At 40.0% G+C, this 22,191-nt stretch overlaps 1 protein-coding gene across 15 annotated transcripts in view; it reads right to left on the reverse strand.

Annotated features, from left to right (window-relative positions):
- The window catches only part of JAKMIP2 (janus kinase and microtubule interacting protein 2), a 192,756-nt gene that overhangs the window by 19,651 nt on the left and 150,914 nt on the right, over positions 1 to 22,191 (reverse strand). For 12 of the 15 annotated variants that reach the window (XR_012414232.1, XM_065546940.2, XM_065546939.2 and 9 more), the window contains 4 exons: positions 19,834 to 19,902; positions 16,534 to 16,611; positions 13,407 to 13,610; positions 7,826 to 7,891 (listed from right to left, as the gene is read on the reverse strand). Coding sequence is in view for 14 of the 15 variants with exons in the window: in XM_065546940.2 (XP_065403012.1) it covers positions 7,826 to 7,891; positions 13,407 to 13,610; positions 16,534 to 16,611; positions 19,834 to 19,902 (417 nt within the window). In the remaining variant the exon portion in view is untranslated. The remainder of the gene's footprint in view (positions 1 to 7,825; positions 7,892 to 13,406; positions 13,611 to 16,533; positions 16,612 to 19,833; positions 19,903 to 22,191) is intronic. The other 3 variants (XM_073994550.1, XM_065546942.1, XM_065546941.1) reach the window with 1 other exon arrangement.

A 22,191-nucleotide genomic window follows, 5' to 3' on the forward strand; every position in this document is an offset into this window, starting at 1 on the left:
TCAAGTTATTTACCTAAGGTCAAATGAGTACTGAAGACCCACCCTATACAGAAATCTGGATGCCTGGTGGTCTGGCTACTTGAGCCTACCAACTCCCTTTAACCTCACGTATACAGATAATTATAGAAGCAATCTGGGATGAACCAAATTCTAATCACTGTTGCAGAAGGGCAGATAGTTTGCTATTTTCTTCTTGTGTGCCTATGGAAGCTATTATAAAACAGCAATATCGTTTTACATACAGGGATTCAGGTAGCTACTTCAGTCAATCTCACTGGAATTCCAGAGAAAAACCTATTTGGCATCCTTGCTCTTTCCCTCAGCAGAATGTTCCTGGTGTCTTGGGCCAGACTTTATTATTATTATTATTATTATTATAATACTTTAAATTCTGGGATACACACACAGAACGTGCAGGTTTGTTACATAGGTATACGTGTGCCACGGTGGTTTGCCGCACCCATCAACCCATCATCTACATTAGGTATTTTTCCTAATGCTCTCCCTCGCCTTGCTCCCCACCCCTTGACAGGCCCTGGTGTGTGATGTTCCCCAACCTGTGCCTGTATGTTCTCATTGTTCAACTCCCACTTAAGAGTGAGAACATACGGTGTTTGCTTTTCTTTTCCTCTGTTAGTTTGCTGAGAATGATAGTTTCCAACTTCATCCATGTCCCTGCAAAGGATATGAACTCATTGTTTTTTATGGCTGCATAGTATTCCATGGTGTGTATGTGCCACATTTTTTTTTTTTTTTTGAGACAGAGTCTTGTTCTGTTGCCCAGGCTGGAATGCAGTGGCACAATCTCGGCTCACTGCAAGTTCTGCCTGCCGGGTTCACGGCACTCTCCTGCCTCAGCCTCCCGAGTAGCTGGGACTACAGGCGCTCGCCACCTCGTCCGGCTAATTTTTTGTATTTTTAGTAGAGATGGGGTTCACCGTGTTAGCCAGGATGGTCTCAATCTCCTGACCTTGTGATCCGCCCAGCTCGGCTCCCAAGGTGCTGGGATTACAGGCATGAGCCACTGCACCTGGCCCTGTGCCACATTTTCTTTATCCAGTCTAACATTGATGGGCATTTGGGTTGGTTCCAGGTTTTTGCTATTGTGGATAGTGCTGCAATAAACACATGTGTGCATGTGTCATTATAGTAGAATGATTTATAATCCTTTGGGTTATACATCCAGTAATGGGTTTATAATTTATAATCCTTTGGGTTATAAATCCAGTAATGGGATTGCCGTGTCAAATGGTATTTCTAGTTCTAGATCCTGGAGGAATCGCCACACTGTCTTCCACAATGGTTGAACTAATTTACACTCCCACCAATGGTGTAAAATCATTCCTATTTCTCCACATCCTCTCCAGCATCTGTTGTTTCCTGACTTTTTAATGATAGCCATTCTAACTGGTGTGAGATGGCATCTCTTTGTGGCTTTAATTTGCATTTCTCTAATGACCAGTGATGATGAGCTTTTTTTCATCTGTTTGTTGGCCGTATTATGTCTTATTTTGAAAAGTGTCTGTTTATATCCTTTGCCCACTTTTTGATGGGGTTGCTTGTTTTTTCTTGTAAATTTGTTTAAGTTCCCTGTAGATTCTGGATAATAGTCCTTTGTAAGATGGATAGATTGCAAAAATTCCCTCCCATTCTGTAGGTTATCCCATTACCTGTTCACCCTGATGATGGTTTCTTTTGCTGTGCGGAAGCTCTTTAGCTTAAGTAGATCCCATTTGTCAATTTTGGATTTTGTTGCCATTGTTTTTGGTGTTTTAGTTATGAAGTCTTTGCCCATGCCTATGTCCTGAATGGTATTGCCTAGGTTTTCTTCCAGGGTTTTATGGTTTTGGGTCTTACATGTAAATCTTTAATCCACCTTGAGTTAATTTTTATATGAGGTGTAAGGAAGGGGTCCAGTTTCAGTTTTCTGAATATGGCTAGCTGGTTTTCTGAATACCATTTATTAAATAGGGAATCCTTTCTCCATTGCTTGTTTTCGTCAGTTTTGTCAAAGATCTGATGGTTGTAGATGTGTGGTGTTATTTCCGAGGCCTCTGTTCTGTTCCATTGGTCTATATATCTGTTTTGGTACCAGTACTATGTTGTTTTGGTTACTGTAGCCTTGTAGTAGAGTTTGAAGTCAGGTAGCATGACGCCTCCAGCTTTGTTCTTTTTGCTTAGGATTGTCTTTGCTATATGGGCTCTTCTTTGGTTCCATATGAAATTTAAAATAGTTTTTTCTAATTCTGTGAAGAAAGTAAATGGTAACTTGATGGGAATAGTGTTGATCTATAAATTACTTTGGGCAGTATGGCCATTTTCATGATATTGATTCTTCCTATCCATGAGCATGGAATGTTTTTCCATTTGTTTGTGTTCTCTCTTATTGCCTTGAGCAGTGAATTTTATTTCTTCTTGAAGTGGTCCTTCCCATGTAAATTGTATTCCTAGGTATTTTATTCTCCTTGTAGCAATTGTTAATGGGAGTTCACTCATGATTTGACTGTCTGCCTATTATTGGTGTATAGGAATGCTTGTGATTTTTGCACACTGATTTTGTGTCTTGAGAGTTTGCTGAAGTTGCTTATCAGTTTAAGTTTTTGGGCTGAGACAATGGGGTTTTCTAAATACACAATCATGTCATCTGCAAACAGAGACAATTTGACTTCCTCTCTTCCCATTTGAATACCCTTTATTTTTTTCTCTTGCCCGATATTCCGGGCCAGAACTTCCGAGTGGTGAGAGATGGCATTCTTGTTTTGTGCTGGTTTTCAAAGGGAATGCTTCCAGCGTTTGCCCATTCAGTATGATATTGGCTGTGGGTTTGTCATAAATAGCTCTTATTATTTTGAGATATGTTCCATCAATATCTAGTTGATTGAGTGTTTTTAGCATGAAGGGGCGTTGAATTTCATCAAAGGCTTTTTCTGCATCTATTGAGATAATCATGTGTTTTTTGTCATTGGTTCTGTTTATGTGATGGATTATGTTTATTGATTTACGTATGTTGAACCAACCTTGCATCCCAGGGTTGAAGCCAACTTGATTGTGGTGGATAAGGTTTTTAATGTACTGCTGGATTTGGTTTGCCAGTATTTTATTGAGGATTTTCACAGTGATGTTCATCAGGGACACTGGCCTGAATTTTGTTGTTGTTGTTGTTGTGTCTCTGCCAGGTTTTGTATCAGGATGATGCTGGTCTCAGAAAATGAGTTAGGGAGAAGTCCCCCTTTTTCTATTGTTTGGAATAGTTTCAGAATGAATGGTACCAACTCCTCTCTGTACCTCTGGGAGAATTCAGCTGTGAATCTGTCTGGTCCTGGGCTTTTTTTGGTTGGTAGGCAATTAATTACTGCCTTTATTTCAGAACTTGTTATTGGTCTATTCAGGTATTTGACTTCTTCCTGATTTAGTCTTGGGAGGCTGTATGTATCCAGGAATTTATCCATTTCTTCTAGATTTTCTATTTATTTGCATAAAGGTGTTTATAGTATTTTCTGATTGCAGTTTGTACTTCTGTGAGATCAGTGGTGATCTCCCCTTTATCATTTTTTATTGGATCTATTTGATTCTTCTCTCCTTTCTTCTTTATTAGTCTGGCTAGTGGTCTATCTATTTTGTTAATCTTTTCAAAAAAACCAGCTCCTAGATTCACTGATTTTTTGAAGGGTTTTTCGTGTCTCTATCTCCTTCAGTTTTGCTCTGATCTTAGTTATTTCTTGTCTTCTGCTAGCTTTTGAATTTGTTTGCTCTTGATTCTCCAGTTCTTTTAATTGTTATGTTAGGGTGGCAATTTTAGATCTTTCCCGCTTTCTCCTGTGGGGATTTGGTGCTACAAATTTCCCTGTAAACACTGTTTTAGCTGTGTCCCAGAGATTCTGGTATGTTGTGTCTTTGTTCTCATTGGTTTCAAATAGCTTATTTATTTCTGCCTTAATTTCGTTATTTACCCAGTAGTCATTCAGGAGCAGGTTATTTGGTTTCCATGTAGTTGTATGGTTTTGAGTGAGTTTCTTAATCCTGAGTTCTAATTTGATTGCACTGTGGTCTGAGAGACTGTTTGTTATGATTTCTGTTCTTTCGCATTTGCTGAGGAGTGTTTTATTTTCTATTATATGGTCGATTTTAGAATAAGAGCTATGTGGCGCTGAGCAGAATGCATGTTCTGTTGATTTGGGGTCGAGAGTTCTGTAGATGTCTATTAGGTCTGCTTGGTTCTGAGCTGAGCTCAAGTCCTGAATTTCCTTGTTAATTTTCTGTCTTGTTGATTTGTCTAATATTGACAGTGGGGTGTTAAAGTTTCCCACTATTCATGTGTGTGAGTCTAAGTCTCTTTGTAGGTCTCTAAGAACTTGCTTTATGAATCTGGGTGCTCATGTACTGGATGCATATATATTTAGGATATTTAGGTCTTCTTGTTGCATTGATCTCTTTACCGTTATGTAATGCCCTTCTTTGTCTTTTTTGATTTTTGTTGGTTTAAAGTCTGTTTAATCAGAGACTAAAATTGCAACCCCCCATTTTAAAATTTTTGGCTTTTCACTTGCTTGGTAAATCTTCCTCCATTCCTTTATTTTGAGTCTATGTGTGTCTTTGCACATGAGATGGGTTTCCTGAATACAGTACACTGATGGCTTTGACTTTTTATCCAATTTGCCAGTCTGTGCCTTTTAATTGGAGCATTTAGCCCCTTTACATTTAAGGCTAATATTGTTATGTGTGAATTTGATCCTGTTATTATGATGCTAGATGGTTATTTTGCCTCTTAGTTGATGCAGTTTCTTCATAGTGTTGATGGTCTTTACATTTTGGGTTGATTTTGCAGTGGCTGGTACCGGTTTTTCCTTTTCATATTTAGTGCTTCCTTCAGGAGCTCTTGTAAGGCAGGCCTGGTGGTGACAAAATCCCTTAGCATTTGCTTGTCTGTAAAGGGTTATTTCTCCTTCACTTATGAAGCTTAGTTTGGCTGGATATGAAATTCTGGGTTGAAAATTATTTTCTTTAAGAATGTTGAATATTGGCCCCTACTCTCTTCTGGTTTGTAGGGTTTCTGCTGAGAGATCCACTAATTAGTCTGATGGGCTTCCCTTTGTGGGTAACTCACCCTTTCTCTCTGGCTGTGCTTAACATTTTTTCCTTCATTTCAACCTTGCTGAATCTGATGATTATGTGTCTTAGGGCTGCTCTTCTTGAGGAATATCTTTGTTGTGTTCTCTGTATTTCCTGAATTTGAATGTTGGCCTGTCTTGCTAGGATGGGGAAGTTCTCCTGGATAATATCCTGAAGTGTGTTTTCGAACTTAGTTCCATTATCTCCATCACTTTCAGGTACACCAATCAAACGTAGGTTTGGTCTTTATGCATAGTCTCATATTTGTTAGAAGCTTTGTTCATTCCTTTTCATTCTTTTTTCTCCAATCTTGTCTTCACACTTTATTTCATTAAGTTGATCTTCAATCTCTGATATCCTTTCTTCTGCTTGATTGATTCAGCTATGGATACTGCATGCTTCACGAAGTTCTCGTGCTGTGTTTTTCAGCTCCATCAGATCATGCATGTTCTTCTCTAAACTGGTTATTCTAGTTAGCAATCCCTCCAACCTTTTATTAAGTTTCTTAGCTTCCTTACATTGGGTTATAACATGCTCCTTTAGCTCAGAGGAGTTTGTTATTACCCACCTTCTGAAGCCTACTTCTGTCAATTTGTCAAACTCATTCTCCATCCAGTTTTGTTCCCTTTCTGGCGAGGAGTTTTGATCCATTGGAGGAGAAGAGGCATTCTGGTTTTTGGAATTTTCATCCTTTTTGTGCTGGTTTTTCCTCATCTTCATGGATTTATCCATCTTTGGTCTTTGCTGTTGATGACCTTTGGATAGAGTTTTTGCATGGTTGTCCTTTTCATTGATGTTGATGCTATTGCTTTCTGTTTGTTAGTTTTCCTTCTAACAGTCAGGCCCCTCTGCTGCAGGTCTTCTGGAGTTTGCTGGGGGTCCACTCCAGACTCTGTTTGCCTGGTTATCACCAACGGAGGCTGCAGAATAGCAAAGATTGCTGCCTGCTCCTTCCTCTGGAAGCTTCATCCCAGAAGAGCACAAGTCAGATGCCAGTCAGAGCTCTCCTGTATGAGGTGTCTGTCAACTTCTGCTGGGAGGTATCTCCCAGTCAGGAGGCATGGGGGTCAGGGACCCACTTGAGGAGGCAGTCTGTCCCTTCACAGAGCTCAAGCACTGTGCTAGGAGATCCACTGCTCTCTTCAGAGCCAGCAGGCAGGAACGTTTAAGTCTGTTGAAGCTGCACCCACAGCCGCCCCTTCCCCTAAGTTCTGTGTCCCAGAGAGATGGGAGTTTTATCCATAAGCCCCTGAATGGAGTGCTGCCTTTCCTTCAGAGATGCCCTGCCCAGAGAGGAGGAATCTAGAGAGGCAGTCTGGCTACAGCAGCTTTGTGGCCCTGTGGTGGGCTCTGCCTAGTTTGAACTTCCCTGGGGCTTTGTTTACACTGTGAGGGGAAAAGTGCCTACTCAAGCCTCAGTAATGGTGAACACTCCTCCCCTCCACCAAGCTCGAGCATCCCAGGTTGACGTCAGACTGCTGAGCTGGCAGTGAGAATTTCAACCCAGTGGATCTTAGCTTGCTGGGCTCCGTGGGGGTGGGATCCACTGAGCAAGACCACTTGGCTCTCTGGCTTCAGGCCCTTTTCCAGGGGAGTGAATGGTTCTGTCCTGATGGCATACCAGCTGCCACTGGGGTATTAAAAAAAACTCCTGCAGCTAGCTCAGTGTCTGCCCAAACAGCCTCCCAGTTTTGTGCTTGAAACCCAGGGTCCTTGTGGTGTAGGCACCTGAGGGAATCTTCTGGTCTGTGGGTTGTGAAGATCGTGAGAAAAGCGTAGTATCTGGGCTAGAGTGCACCATCACGGCACAGTCCCTCATAGCTTCCCTTGGCTAGGGGAGGGAGTTCCCTGACCCCTTGCACTTCTTGGGTGAGGCAACACCCCACTCTGCTTTGGTTTGCCCTCCGTGGGCTGCACCCACTGTCTAACCAGTCTTAATGAGATGAACCAGGTACCTCAGTTAGAAATGCAGAAATCACCCGCCTTCTGTGTTGGTCTGGCTGGGAGCTGCAGACCGGAGCTGTTCCTATTTGGCCATCTTGCTCGGGAATTCCAGGCTTTGACTTTTTTTGTTGTGTAAGCCTGTGTAGCTCACTGCAGCTTGTTCAGCATCCCAGTCTGAGCTCTGTCTGTGCTCCCACCCCACATGCATTTCCAAGTGCCCTCTGTTAGAGCCACGTTGTTATACCCCTCAAAAACACTGGCCAACTTGGAGGAAGCAGCCACTCTTTGAGATCCCTGGGGTGTGACAGGACAACATGATTATCACATATCAATCCAAATTTCTGAACTGATTGTTAAGGTGAAACTGCAGCACAAGGATGAAAGGTCTTTTTATGAATGATAATGGAAAAAGTTTTTAAAAAAGGTGCTAAAAGGTTTTTTTTAAAAAAACAGAGCAAAGTAGGGTAACCAAATTCAGAAGAAACTTTTGCAAAGGAAATGAAGATAAGGAAGGGGAAACTAAGGAAAGAAAATACATTAAAAAATAGGAAAGAAACACAAAAGACAAACACGTGAAGGCTAGGTTACTGATGGCAGACTCTTTCCTGGTATTCTGACTGACTGAAGGTGAAAGCTAGGTTTACTGTAACTACACCTGCCTCTGCAAGACACACAAATTAACTGAGAAGCCAGAAAGAAAATACAGTGAGCAAAATCAATACTGCTTTCTGGTTGAACAAATAATAAGATACTTATTGAACCTGACACATACCTTTTCTTCTAAGTCCTTGATTTGTCTTTTCTGGATGTCTGTTTTATCTTCTAAGTCACGAATTCTCTGAAGAAAGAAAAGAAAAGAAAGAAAGCATCAGTAGGTGGTAAGTTGTGCAGAAAAATAATTCACCAAACGAAAACATGAACATTCCTATACAAACCTGAATATTTGTACAAGCAGCTGGAAACATCACATCTATGTTTTTCCCCAACCAAAAACATGTTGCATGCTTCAGAAATTATCTATGCTTGTGGTAGAAAATCATTGTTACTGACTCTCTTTTCAAAAAATATTTGCTACCCTTTCTACTGGGCCTATCCCTGTAGACCCCTTCCTAGTGAGGTGTAGATTCCACACCACTGATATTGAGTTTGGCAAAGAGACTTGTTTTGGCCAGTGGAATGCGAGTTGGAATAAGATTTGGGAATATCAAATCCTTATAGAGGGTGTAGTATGTCTCAGAACTAGAGAGCAAGAAACGAGCTTTGTTATGAACCATTTGGATTGAGATTTTGATTGTTTGTTACCACATTAAAGATGGCTGAGGCTGACTGATATAGATGTAAACAATCCAATTGTTCTTTCTTAACCTTTTTTTTTTCTTAACTCTATTTCAGCCTTGTTTCAGGATAGAATTTTCTCACAAAATAGAATTGGTAAATTCTCATAAAACAAAGTAGAGATTACACATCAACAAACATTCCCAGGAGGGAACTGGTAAATTAGGAAAACACCAGAACATAACAAACATAACACAAGTAATCCTAAAGACGAAAAGTTCCAAGACTGTCTTTGAACTTACCTCTCAATTATGTAGCAAAATTCCACTAATTTAAACACCAAGTATTTGAAATCAACATTACATACAATTATTTACAAGTAAAATAAAGTCTTCACATTTATATCTGGCAATCTAAAGGCTTTTTGTGTTCATGTACATGGTTATACAATGCAGGCTTCTTCTTTAATACCTCTGCTGGGAATAATTAGAAAATAGAGAAATGGAGTGTATGAAGAAAACACTAGAAGCCAAATGGGATGATAATATAGAGAGGTTTTTATAATGCAGTGGTAGGAGAAAAAAGGGGAAGCTAGAACAAGGGGTACTTGAACTTGGAAAGCATATCTCCTTCTCTTTAAAAGAGTGGATCTCAACTGTTTGTCTCTCCCTGCTCCAGTCAGGGACATTTGGCAGTTCTGCACATTTTTTTAAGGTTAGTTAATATGTTCATTTATTTTAAGTTGTGTAATTCAGTGGTTTTAGTATATTCACAAAGTTGTGCAACCATCACCATTATCTAAATGTCTTGACATTTTTGTATTATCACAATTGGGAGTATGTGCATCTAGCATCTACCAAGTAGAAGCCAGAAATGCTACTAAACATCTGATAAGGCACAGAACAGCCACCCCTCCCCCTAAAAAATAATAAAGAAATATCTGCTTCAAAATTTCAGCAGTGCTGAGATTGAGAAACTCTTCTTTAAAGTAAGGGGGCTAAGGTTTGTGCAAGAAGAGATGGTGTGTTTTGGTCAGAGTGAGACCATAAAGGTTAACCTTGAAATTATGCCATAATGAATGCTGGAGAAAGGGATGGGACTGGAATGTTGATGGTGTATGTATACATATGTGATGTGTGTGCTGGTGTGTATTTCCATAGTGCTATCAGTGCTCCATAGCTACACAGTAAAAGAATAAATTTGCTAGATATTTCTACCTTGAGTGTTCAAGTAATTCCTTGGCATGTCTGCTGGATATGCAGGCAGTCCTATATGGACAAAATCATGAATATGTAAAATTACTGCAGCATCCATTCAGCACCACGTCTACGCTTGTTGGGCACCTCCTTACATGCTCATGACTGTGCTGAATGTAATGGACAATACCGATAAGGCACCAATTAGTTCCAGATTTCAAAGAACTATCAGATCCAGATGGAATAACAAAATTAAATAGAAAAGGTAAACAATGGAAAAAACTGAATAACTTTATCACCCATCTCCAATGCCTAGTGTAGTGTTTAGCATGAAGAAGGTGTCCACACATTTTTTTTGTTGTTAAATAAATGTGTTATGCTACATCATATGATGTACACTTGATTTATTTTTGCTTCCCATCCCTTTGCCATCCACCCAACAGGAAACCTTGTTGGATCTAAAACATTCCTTTTCTACCCACTTCTTTTTATTTCTACTGATACCAAGTTCACCAAGTCATTGTCTTCCCTTGTCAGGACTGGTGTGGCAGCTTCTACCTGCTCTTCCCGCCTTTTATTTTGACCATACTACATTCATCTATCAGCCACTGTGAACTCTCAGAATGTAAAAATGATCTCCATGGTCCCCTGAGTTGAAGTGGGTGGGGAAGAGTTGTACTCAGAATAAAACTCGAACTCCTGCAAAGCCCTATGTGATGTGGTCCTTTCTTAGTTCTCGGATGTCTCCTCCTATCAACCTCACTCTGGCTGAGTGTGCTCCTAACATTCTAGCCTTCCTTTGCTCTGTTCCTTGACTATTCCAAACTTATTCTGATGATAGGGACTTAGCCCTTGTTGTTCCTGACTTCTGGGACACTTGGCCAAGATCTTTGTGTGGCTCATTTCTTGGATCTTAGGTATTTTCAGAGAGGCCTTCTGTGACCAGCCAGCCTAAAGTGGCCAATCCTACTCCCAAACTCACACACACATTGTATACGTTTCTGCATAGCACTTATTGCCACTCTCAGAAATTGCCTCAGTCATTGTTCATTTGTGCTGTGGCTCTGTCCCTGTCCCTCTGTGACATAGATGAGAGTAGTGATCTGTATGTCTTTGCTTACCATTACACTCCCAGCACCTGGTACACTGCAGGCCCTCAATAAATGGTTGTGAATGAGTGCATAACAGAATATAGAGTGTAGATTTTTTTGAGCAGTATGTGGTTCATTTTAAAAATTTTCATCACGGAGAGGATCCTGAAGGGGTTGGATCTTAAACTGGGACTGGAAAAATGAGAACACTTAGATGAATGCAATGAAAACTAATGGACATGTTAGGATGAGCAATTATGCAACAGGGGCTTAGAGGTAGAAAATCACAGCACAAGTGGGACCAGGATGTTTTGCATGAGTGGAGAGGGAAGTATGCTCTGGGGTTGGGTCAAATCTGGTTTTGGAGGGAGGGGTAGTCAGCTACTGAAGGAACTGAAGAGACCTGCATAAGACTCTACTCAACTGGAAATTGGGACCATGGAGGCTTTGGGGCAAAAATGTACCATGAGTTAAAGTGAGAAAAATCTGAGATGAGATGTGTGGTGGACTGAAAAAAGGAGAGCTAGAACTAGGCCCCATGGCACCTGCATGTGCTTTTAAAAATGCCATTTATTATGATATATCATAATTATTTTTCTTTGTGTTAATCATTTTATATCCTTCTATGGATCCTACATTTTGTGGAGGCAGGGTCCACGGTGACTTCTCTGTCAGCACAGTATTTATCACCTAGGAAACACATTTAAAGGTTTGACTGAATAAATGCATAGATGATGGAGTCAGATTCACATAGAGAACATTTGGCAGTACCTGGAAGCTGGTCGAATAATGAAAGGCCCTGCACATGCCTGGGGTGACAAAAATGAACAAAATGGACCAGTATCAGAAACATTTCAGGGGAAATGCCAGTTGGATGCGGTGCTATATTAATGCTTACAGGGAAAGAACAGAGAAGACTCCAGTGTTTCTAGCCAGAGTGATTTGAGATATGGTAATTCTACTGACTAGGACAGGCAGATGGGGAGAGAGAAGAGAAGTAAGGATGAGAACTCACCAGTTCACTCTTAAATATTCAAGCAGAACTGTGTAATAAATGGTTAGTGCTATATTTTAGAAGTTAGAGTGTATTACATAGTTATATGTGAAAAATCCTGGCCAATATCTTCTGCAATAATTCTATGAAACTCAGCTATTAATTAAAAGGGAAGAAGAAGAGTAAGAAATAACTGGGAAAGGCATATTCTAATGAACATTTGTTTAGGAGATGGATGGAAAATGTCAGCGAAACTCTCTGAGGTTCAGAAATGCAGTATACTACTGACGCTACTGGATAACTTAAACTTCACTCTTTCAGGAGTGAAGTATCCTAGCTAAATGGTTAAAGAAATACTCAAATGGAATAAAGGTTTTTATCATAAATAAATTTAGATAACTATTAGTCCATCTTAAAAATAAACACTTCTGTGTTTCCATGACATAACTCCCAATTTGTTGAAAGTAATTACATGCTATTGCAGCACAAGAAATTTGTGCAGGGAACATTTTTATCCCCTGCTAGAAGAAAAGTGCACGAAGCAATGCAATGATGCCATAGAGTCTATTATTAAAGACTTTGAGTCTTTCCATGGGTCAAAACCCAAACCTTTGTGATGGAATCTGAGGGGGCATTAATAGGAACATGTATGTATTTATCATTTCTGGGACGCGTGACTTCAGAATTCTCCACCTACTCCGGTAATCTGTTAGCCTATAAAATCCACAAAGCTCCTGCCTGCATCTGAAGGGTGCTAAGTGTCATGTCCCCCATGAATTGTTTTGATTTGCCTCATAAAAGAACCCCTTCTTCTTTTCCACTTACTGTGATCACTGATGACCACACAATTCGTACTGCTTATTCATACCATCTGGATTTTGTACCAGTTGCTTCTCATAGCTTCTGAGGATTTAATACTATAACCTGACACTTTCAGTTGTGGAATCCTTATTGAATCTGTATTTTGACCAGGATCTCAGCCCTCAACTGTCAAGCTATGGTGTGAATAGAGAGTTGCAATAAAAAATGTTGGCTGGAAATTAGTATTGGGTACCTATTTTGAGCCTTGCTGATGAATCACATAAGTCATGGATGATGGTATAATAGTGTTCAGACACACTGGCCTTCGAGTTCAGCAGACCTAGGCTGTCATCCTGACTGTTGCTTACCATCTGTGTCATCTTGGGCAAATCACTTAAACATTCTTATCTTTAGTATTGTTATCTCCAAAACTGAGATAATAAAAATACTTACCTCATAGGGCTATTATGAAGATTAAAGGAAATGATGTAAGTAGATTCCTTAGTTTACTTACTGACATAAAGCAAATGTCAGTAAGTAAACAGCAGCTGCCGGGCTTTGTTGTTGGTGATGTTTGTAATGTGAACGATCCTTGTTCTCTTTTACACTATTCGGATTGTTATCAGCCTTGGTTACGGACTGGAGTGAGCAATAAATGGAAAGCACTATTTTTGCCCTGGAGAGTGTCCTGCTTCCCTGCATAATGTAGATAATCAGACTCCATGAAATTCAAAGGGTATTTCATGAAAATGTAGTTCTAAAAATAGTAGCCGTATGCAGTCCTTCTGAAATGCCAATTTTCTCAAGATTGAATTATTATAAAACTGTCATTATTATATGTGCATGAAGGTAGAAAACAATGGTTATTTATTTTACTCTCTGAAAATAACTTGTATCTCCTCGGCTTCTCCATACCCATACTCAATACCGTGTACTTAGTACTAAGTCCCATTTGCTAGTACTAACCCTACGCAGAGGCAGTGACTCAGTCCTCACCTGATGGGCTTGCTGTAAGAGCTCCATTCTCTCCTGAAGAATCTGACAGTCATACTCTCTGCTCTTCCTCAGCATTTGCCGCCGTAACTTTTCTACTGCCGTCCTCAGCTCCTCTTGCTGTTTTTCACTTAATAATTCACCAAACTTGATAACAGTTTCTTGCTGTAGAGCATTGTACAAAGTAGCTTCTAGTTCCTGGATTCTCTGGCAAATAGAATTAGAAAAGTCTAACTTTGGAACTTGGCATTGATATGCGGTGTGGGAGTGTACGCTATGTATGTATATGTGTATGGCCGTCAACTTTAGTCTTAAAGGATCTTAGCAAGAAAATAATTTCAAAGCTTCTCTAGCCTAATTACACTTCTGAAAATCCCCTTTTATGAGATTCCGTAAGGGTCATCTATCCAATCCATGAACTTCTCTAGTGAGGGAACATTTGTTCTTTCTTGGATCCCTACCCATTTTATATACTCTTCCTTTTTAGAAAGCCCTCACTTTGTTATAATAACTGTACTTCCTATCCTAAAGAGTAGCTGAGAATAAGTGTGTTCTCACTTCTACTTTTTTTTTTTTTTTTTTGAGACGGAGTCTCGCTCTGTTGCCCAGGCTGGAGTGCAGTGGCCGGATCTCAGCTCACTGCAAACTCTGCCTCCCAGGTTTAAGCCATTCTCCTGCCTCAGCCTCCCGAGTAGCTGGGACTACAGGCGCCCGCCACCTCGCCCGGCTAGTTTTTTGTATTTTTAGTAGAGACGGGGTTTCACTGTGTTAGCCAGGATGGTCTCGATCTCCTGACCTCGTGATCCACCCGTCTCGGCCTCCCAAAGTGCTGGGATTACAGGCTTGAGCCACCGCGCCCGGCCCTCACTTCTACTTGACAGCTTTGGCTAGGTGCGGTGGCTCACACCTGTAATCCCAGCACTTTGGGAGCCCGAGGCAGGTGGATCATCTGAGGTCAGGATTTTGAGAACAGCCTGGCCAATATGGTGAAACCCCATTTCTACCAAAAATATAAAAAATTAGCTGGGCATGGTGGTGTGTGCCTGTAATCCCAGCTACTCAGGAGACTGAGACAGAAGAATCACTTGAATCTGGGAGGTGGAAGTTGCAGGGAGCCAAGATCGGGCATTGCAGTCTGGCCTGTGCAACAAGAGTGAAACTCCGTCTCAAAACAACAAACAAACAAACAAACAAAACCCCCCCTAAAAACAAGAGAGCTCTTCATATATTTAAGGACATCTACCATAGTGGCCATACTTCTAGAAATAAATAGTCTAAGTTAGGACAAAATACTTAAAATTGGAGATATATTTTGTGCACAAAATACCGCCCCCATTCTATTAATACATGACAAACCTCTGGTACTTGAAGATGGCTTTATGGTCTCCAAATTTTTTTCTTGAAATAATATTGAGAAATAAAATCCAAAAATGTCCTAAAGTTTTGGAATTGGTCTGTTTATAAGTTCTCTGAGATTTATGGCTGCTCTCATTATAATATTTCTCTGAGTCTTTCTTTTGTAGATGAAGGATCCACTGCCTCTTATATCTGTTTCTTTTTCTTTCTTTTTTGATATGCTTCAAATAACTGTTGCTAAAATCTACAATCTTATCTCTACTAAGTCTGACAGAAGTGACCAGACATGCTTTGGTGAGAAATATTTTCCTAGCTCTTGTCCTGGGGCTAAGCAGATCTCATCTTTTTAAGGATAAATATAGTTTTCTGAATGAGTACTCAGTAGTCTCAGGAGCCACATAAACACACAACTTAATTTCTTACAGGTGGAAGAGGCAAGGGTGAAAGGTAGAAGTGAAGCAAAAATCACTTCCTTCTCTGTCTCTAATTAGCAACGAATGCCCATTCTCTTCTTTCCCCATCAAACAAGCTCAGAATCTCTTACTCATTTTGGAATGCAAAGACAAGTTCGTCTTTGTTACAAGCAGGGACTAAGTACTTCACTCCTTCCCCAAAAGTGACTCAAGCTGCTTCCAGGAAAGCATTATAAAAACCTCTGCTAGGAATTCTTTGAAATGTTCCTTTAATTTGCTCTTTTTCTTTTGATTCATAACCATGAATTAATGTACAGTAGAGCATAAGGAGAGAAGAAATGTGAGCTATAGTTCAGTATGAAGAATTGTGTAATAGGAATTTGGTAGAGGAGAATGGATCACATGTGGCCCTTAATCAGCATAATCTTCTGTGGGAGACAAATGGCACAGCCCATTTACCATGGAAGCCTCAGTTGCTGTGGCTGGATTATGGTAGGCCACAGGATCTGGAGTCAGATCTATACACTACCCACTTATCAACTTGGGCAAAGTCCTTAAATTCTCTAAATCTTACTATCCTCATATGTGAGATATGAATAATAATCGTAATAATCTTACCTATACCTCACAGGGTTGTTGTAAGAGATAAATGAATTAAAAATATGCATAACAAACATTAAACACATTATTCCACTACTAGATCCGCCTCCCAAATGATTGAATTTGATTCAATAAAATTTCTCTTTAATCTACACTGCCATTCAATGTTCTTCATCTATATATTATCCACAACATATATTTAATTGTTTTTGTTTTGTTTTGAGACAGGATCTTGCTCTGTTGCCCAGGCTGGAGTACAGTGGCATGATCACAGCTCACTACAGCCTTGGCCTCCCAGGCTCAATGAATCCTCCCTCCTCAGCCTCCTGAGTGGCTAGCACTACAAGGTGCATGTAATTTTTGTATTTTGTATTTTTATCTTTGTTTTTGAGATACAGGATTTCACCATGTTGCTCACACTGGTCTTGAATTCCGGGACTCAAGGGATCTGCCCACGTTGGTTTCACAAAGGTGCTGGGATTACATGCATGAGGCACCATGTCTGGCCTTTTAATTGTTAAAAAATGAAGTATAATTGAATATTTATTAGATATTATAAGAATATCTTATAAGAATCTTACAAGAATAAGTAAAGAGCTAGGAATGTATTTGTTCTAAAATTAGAACTGAAAACCAGTCAATGAATAAACTGCATGTCGTGATCTATTCAAGCACATAGCATGGAAAATTAAATAGGATACTTCATTTCACAGTACTTCACTGTAAATACTCCGGGTGTCTCTATCGCTTGTTGTACCTACCATATATGCTTGGTCAAGAGCTTGTTTTCTGTAGTCTAGTTCTTCCTCCAGATAGCCTTTTATTTTGCAGAACTGTTCCTATAACAAAGGGCCATATTGATAGAGTCAGCTTAGTTAACTAGAAAGTGACATACAAGTTGTATTAATGTTTCCTCTAATTCTACCATAAGACAAATCACTAGTATTTGTAGAGTCATAAATTTTGTCTGTTACGGAAATAGTTCAACTCTCACAGTCTCACACAAGGAATGTGAAAATCAATGGAAAGCAGCATAAAAGATATAATGAAAAATCCACATAGAATGCTCTAAAAGAGTTTTAATCTGAGAGCACGTGATTAAGTATAGATTTTGACTAGTGTTTAATAATAAGCCTATCTAGGTAAATGTATTATGATAATATATTTTTGTAAGAATGTGATCAGATGTAACATAGCCAGGTTGCATAATCAACAAGTTTAACTTATGCAAATTCATCTGTGTACAACTAGAAAACACAAGGACAAAAATAGCAATTTAAAGAGTGGGAGTGATTCCATCCACACTGCCGCTTAATGAGTGGGTGTCTGCCTTTGCCATAAAGCCAGTGTGCACTGGGAAAAGTAAATCTGATGTTCCCTCTCTCGTTCTTAGTTTCTGTGTGCTTCTCATATTACCAGCATCTTGCCATTAGCACTTAAAACTGTATCCCTGTGTGCAACATAGTCCCAAGCACAAGTCAATTGTTTCTTTGGGTGCTTAACTGAAGGAACAAAGACTTCTTCACACTCTGAAGAAAAACTCAATGGTGTTGAATTTTGAGAGCTCATATATCTGTATGGAGCAATTTTGCTGTTGACTTTGCTGGTGACTGCTGAATTCCAGCACCTAGAACACTGCCTGATACAGGCTAATCGCTTAACTAATATTTGTGTTTTTAAAGCACTTTTTTTTTTTTTTTTTTTTTTTGAGACGGAGTCTCGCTCTGTCACCCAGGCGGGAGTGCAGTGGCCGGATCTCAGCTCACTGCAAGCTCCGCCTCCCGGGTTTACGCCATTCTCCTGCCTCAGCCTCCCGAGTAGCTGGGACTACAGGCGCCTGCCACCTTGCCCGGCTAGTTTTTTGTATTTTTTAGTAGAGACGGGGTTTCACCGGGTTAGCCAGGATGGTCTCGATCTCCTGACCTGGTGATCCGCCCGTCTCGGCCTCCCAAAGTGCTGGGATTACAGGCTTGAGCCACCGCGCCCGGCCTTAAAGCACTTTCAAGGGTAATTTTGAAGACAAATTGTTCATTTGGAAAGCTTTCTTGACCAAATATAAAATAAAATAAAATAAAATAAAATAAAATAAAATAAAATAACAAGCTGTTCTTTTTATATGCTTTGACATTGGAGCCTAACCTCTTACTAAAATGTGAGCACTGTATAAAATATAAGCAAATAATTTATAAGCTATAATGTGCTACACAAATGCAAGTTGTTTTTATAGGATTCCCTGTCCAATAGGAATCCACTACATGTTTTCTAGTTATAATGATAACACTAATAATAATATTGTTATAAATTTCTTTCTTTTTTTTTTTTCTTTTTTTGAGACAGAGTTTCGCTCTTCTTGCCCAGGCTGGAGTGCAACGGCGCGATCTCGGCTCACTGCAACCTCCACCTCCTGGGTTCAAGCAATTCTCCTGCCTCAGCCTCCCAAGTAGCCGGGATTACAGGCCTGCGCCACCATGCCTGGCTAATTTTGTAGTTTTAGTACAGACAGGGTTTCTCCATGTTGGTTAGGCTGGTCTCGAACTCCTGATCTCAGGAGATCTGCCCGCTTCAGCCTCCCAAAGTGCTGGGATTATAGGCATGAGCCACCGCGCCCAGCCCAATCTTGTTATAAATTTCTATGCATTGCTGTAAGTTAATAATAACCAATTTTTAGACTTGGCAATTAAAAAGAAACTTTTAAAATTGTGGTAAAATGCACATAACATTTACAACCTCACTTATTTTAAACTCATTTTTAAGTGTACAGTTCAGTAGTACAAAGTATATTCACATTCTTATGCAACCAATGTACAGAATTTTTCATGTTGCAAAACTGAACTATACCCATTACACAACAGCTCTATGTTTCCCCTTTTCACCTCCTGGCAACTAGTCTACTATCTGTTTCTAAGTTTGATTAATCTAGCACCTCACATGAGTGGATTCATATAGTATTTATAATTCTGTGAATAGCTTATTTCACTTAACAGTGTCCTGAAAGTACATCATTATTGTAACTTGTATGAGAACTTCCTTCCTTTCGAAAGCTAAATAATATACCATAATATGTATACACCACCTTTTGTTTATTTGTTCATCCATTGATGGACATTTGGGTTACTTCTACCTTTTGGCTATTGTGAATAAAGCTGCTATGAACATGGGTGTATAAGTATCTCTTCCAGACTCTGGTTTCAATTCTTTTGGATACACACCCAGAAGTGGTATTGCTGAATCATATAGTAATTCTATTTTGATTTTTTTTTGAGCAACCACCATACTTTTTTTCACAGTAGCTGTACCAGTTTTACATTCCCATCAATAGTGAAGAAGGGTTTCAATTTCCTCTTATCTTTGCCAACACTCGTTTTATGTTTTTGATTGTGGGAACACAGGGTCTTCTTGCTCTGTTGCCCAGGCTGGAATGCAGTGGTACAAAAATAGCTCACTGGAGGCTCCACCTCCTGGGCTCAAATGATCCTCTTGCCTCAGCCCCCGAGTAGCTGGGACCACAAGCACGTACCACTATGCTGCTAATTATTTTTTGTAGAGATGGGCTCTCACTATCTTGCCCAGGCTGGTCTCGAACTCTTGTGCTCAAGTACTCTTCCTGCCTTAACTTCCCAAATTGCTGGGACAGGTGTGAGCCACTATACTAGGTCTTTTTTTCTACTTTTTTTTTTTTTGATGAGAGCTATTCTAATGGATGTAAGGTGGCTTAGGGATTTTTAAAATCAGAGTTACACCCTCCATTTCTGTAATTTTTACTTGTTAATTAAATACAGTGGAAAAATTATTTAGCCTAACAAAGAAAACATAAGAAAACTCAAGTTTCTTCAGCATTAGTTTTGGATATTTTCCAAAACCTAACATTTTTTGGGGGAGAATATAGCCTGAAATTGTTTGGTACTTCTGGTAATTTTTTTTCCATCTTCTGTACATAAAATAATAATGGAAAGATGACAAACTTTCATCAGTGCCAAATAAAACTGGTAGAGGCAACTTTAATTTTCCATTTGCCTTGTAGATTTTTCTTAATTTTTACAATATCTTATCTTTGTACTTACCATGTCACTTTCCAATTCCATCATTTTCTGGTGTAGGGCAGCCTCTGCTCCTTCAATCTGCTGGATCCACTAAGGGGTGAACAAGACAAAAGTATTTGACATGGCTGCTTGATATGGTGTATATCTGTGTGCCCCCATGAGGTGCTTAGTCTCCTCCCCTTATATCTCAGGAAGCAGATTGAAAACTGAAGCAAAAACAACACGTTTTGTTTTGTTTTTGAGACGCAGTCTTGCTTCATTGCCCAGGCTGGAGTGCAGTAGTGTGATCTCAGCTCCTGCAACCTCTGCCTCCCGGTTTCAAGCAATTCTCTGTCTCAGCCTCCCGAGTAGCTGGGATTACAGGCGCCCGCCACCACGTCCAGCTATACGGGGTTTCACCATCTTGGCCAGGCTGGTCTTGAACTCCTGACCTGGTGATCCACCTGCCTCAGCCTCCCAAAGTGATGTGATTACATGCACAAGCCACCGCGCCCGGCCCACATTTTTATCTCATAGTTCAGAAACAAGACTACGGTCTTCCTTGTATTCATTCATTCACCCATTCAACAAATGCATTTATAGATGACTAGCAAGTATCAGGTGATGTACCAGGTCCTAAGGCTGCAGTGGTGAACCAGATCAACAAGACTCCTGCTCTTACTGGAGAACACCATGGGAGGCTTTCCTGTAAGTGATAATTGCACTGGGCTCCAAAGAATGGGTGAGAGATGACTGGGAAAAAATGAAGAGGAAGTTCCAAGTGGAAGGGACATCATGTCCAATAGTTCTATTGTTGGAGGAAGCAGGATCAGAGAAAGAAGGCCAGGTACACTGGAGAATTGGGACAACGGTACTTTTTCAATATATAAAACTGATTACAGCAAAGTGGGGAAGAATTATTTTTGTGAAGTGGAGGTGTTTTAAATCACATAAAAACTTATCTTTCCCAGTACTCAGAATATATGATATTTATGTTAGCATTGATAAACACTCTGAATGCAGACTTTGAATAATATGTGACCCTACCATATACAGGTTTTTATAGAACAAATTATTATAATGCATCTCTAGCAAGTTAAATGTCAGCTTATATTTTAGGGAAGCAGTTGGGCATAATAATTAAGTGGGTTCTGAAGACAGACTACCTGGACGGTAATTTCAATTCCAGCTTTTTATGGGTGGGTGGCATGGAAAGGTTACCTGATTTCTCTAAGTCTCAAGTTTCTTGTCTGTCAAATGGGATTAATAATAAGTAAAGATTAAGGAAGTAAATAATATGAGGCAATATCCATTGGGTATTGCATGTACTAGTGGTATCTCACTACAAGATACTTCTTTTTGTTTTATTTTTCTCTCTCTCTCTTTTTTTTTTTTTTTTGAGACAGAGTCTTGCTCTGCCACCCAGGCTGGAGTGCAATGGCAGGATCTCAGCTCACTGCTACCTCCACCTCCAGGTTCAAGCGATTCTCCAGCCTCAGCCTCCTGAGTAGCTGGGATTATAGGTGCACACCACCATGCCTGGCTAATTTTTTTGTATTTTTAGTAGAGATGGGGTTTCACTGTGTTCCCCAGGCTGGTCTCAAACTCCTGAGCTCAGGCAATCCACCCACCTCGACATCCCAAAGTGCTAGGATTACAGGCGTGAGCCACCGCGCCCGGCACCAGATAGTTCTTTCTAGGTTACCTGTGACAAATTATGCAGCCTAGCGAGCATTTCTATATACTACAGTCTTGATACTTACAAGGGGATACCATGTTTAACTACTCCTTGGCTATGGGGAACATGGTGAAACGAAAGAGGCATGCCTAGGCTGGAGAGGTGCTAATCTCTCAGTTCTTTGTACATACACATGGCTTCTCCTTGAAACAAATTTCAGTCAGTCATGGGTTTTGTGTAAATAGACTCAAACTGCAATTGTACCCATCCAAAACCTAAAATCCTTCATCAAGCTTGCTTGCTGTCCATTTGTTATCAAGAAACATATTTTTACAAATCATGTTTTTAAGAGTACTGTGAACTAAAGTCATTATATCATGAGCATTAGATATAGATTTGTGTGTTGGTTGCTGTTCCTTCCTACTTGTGTAATCAGGACAAGTTACTGAATATCCCAAGCCTCAGTTTTCTCATGTATAAAATAAAAACAATGGTACCCCAATGTACATTATTTGGGCGGTGGATACACTAACAGCCAAGACTTCACCAGTACACAGTGTATCCATGTAATAAAAGTACACTTGTACTCCTTAAATTTATACAAATTAAAAAATAATGGCAGCTATAGAATGGTTGTAAGGAACAGTGGGAAAATGTACTTACGGCATTGAGTGCAGTGTCCAGCCTCCACTATGCTCTCACTCAAGGTCACTGCCAATATT

This window comes from Macaca fascicularis, chromosome 6 (assembly GCF_037993035.2).
Source record: "Macaca fascicularis isolate 582-1 chromosome 6, T2T-MFA8v1.1".
Taxonomy (NCBI): Eukaryota; Metazoa; Chordata; class Mammalia; order Primates; family Cercopithecidae; genus Macaca; species Macaca fascicularis.